At 61.9% G+C, this 1145-nt stretch overlaps 1 protein-coding gene across 1 annotated transcript in view; it reads left to right on the forward strand.

Annotated features, from left to right (window-relative positions):
* Window positions 1–1145, forward strand: part of GLTSCR1 (glioma tumor suppressor candidate region gene 1) — a 38691-nt gene that overhangs the window by 29890 nt on the left and 7656 nt on the right. Inside the window, 2 exon segments of the mRNA XM_009887088.1 lie at window positions 37–67; window positions 138–302. Of these exon segments, the coding sequence (XP_009885390.1) occupies window positions 37–67; window positions 138–302 (196 nt within the window).

The raw sequence follows: 1145 nt of genomic DNA on the forward strand, positions 1-1145 counted from the left end.
CCCAGCCGCCCTTCCAGCCCCCGCCGGCGCAGGCAGAAACTGCCCCGCCGCCCCCGCCGCCGCCGGCGCAGCTCCAGGTCCAACTCCCGGCTCCGGCGGAGGTTCAGCACGCCCATTCCCCCCATTTCCAACTGCAGTTCCCAACCCAGGCTCAGATCAAACCCCCAACTCCCACCCACGCTCTCCACCTAACCCCGGAGCAGCAGAGGAACTTTCCGATGGTCCCCAACCAATTCCAAACCCTCCCGGCCATCCCCAACCCCGCTCCTCAGCAGAAGCAAATACTGGACAGGTTCCAGCAGGTAAATAAGCGCCGTCGAGGGTCTCACGCCGCGCCGTCGAGGGGTCTCGCCGCCGGGCGTAGGTCAGGAAGTGGGGGGAGGCAGCGTGGCAAAGCGCGCCCGGCGCGGGGAGATGAGGGATTCGTGGCGAAATCGGAAGCAAAACCCCTCTGGTTCCTCCCGGGCAGGTGCTGGGAGAGGGGCTTCTGCCAAAGAGCTGAACCCCTGTGCTGCCCCCTTCTTTTTCGGGAGGAGTTTTGGGGTAGCGAGTGGGTTTGTGCGGTGGGATACGTCTGGCTCTGCCGCCCGTCGTCGCAGGAGTGAATAACGTGTAGCACTGGTAGGGGAGACATCCCCGCAGGTGCCGTTTTGCGTGTTGGTTTGTAAATAAGACGAAGAGGAGGCGTTTGCGACAACAGAAATAAAAACGTGGCCCGTTCTGCCGTGGGGAAGGTCCCCCCGGGACCTGTCTGGCCCGCGCCGGGGGTCCGATCTTGCCGGCGTTTTGCGCAAGATTTGGGGCTGAGTCTGCGGGACGCCGTGTTCCCTGGGGGATGCGCGGGGAGCAGTCCGATATCGGTGCCTTGCTGATGCAGGAGGGGCGTTCAGGGACTTCCCGGTGAAGTACCCCCCAAAAAAACCCCACCCTGGTTTTGAAAATTAAACTGCGGTTATTTCTTTTATATTCGCTCGGGGCGCAGGAGGAGGAGGAGGGGGTGAAAAGGACAACGCTCGAGCTCGGTTTTATTTCACGACGTATTAACGGAAAGCAAACTCCCCTTTTAAGGACCCAATTTGCTTTTTTTTCGAGCGCCTGCGGGCCCCTTCCCGTGGTTTCGAGCCCGGGCAGCGGCAGGGCTGGAC

The sequence above is a fragment of the Charadrius vociferus genome, unplaced genomic scaffold (genome assembly GCF_000708025.1).
Source record: "Charadrius vociferus isolate BGI_N301 unplaced genomic scaffold, ASM70802v2 scaffold1736, whole genome shotgun sequence".
NCBI lineage: Eukaryota > Metazoa > Chordata > Aves > Charadriiformes > Charadriidae > Charadrius > Charadrius vociferus.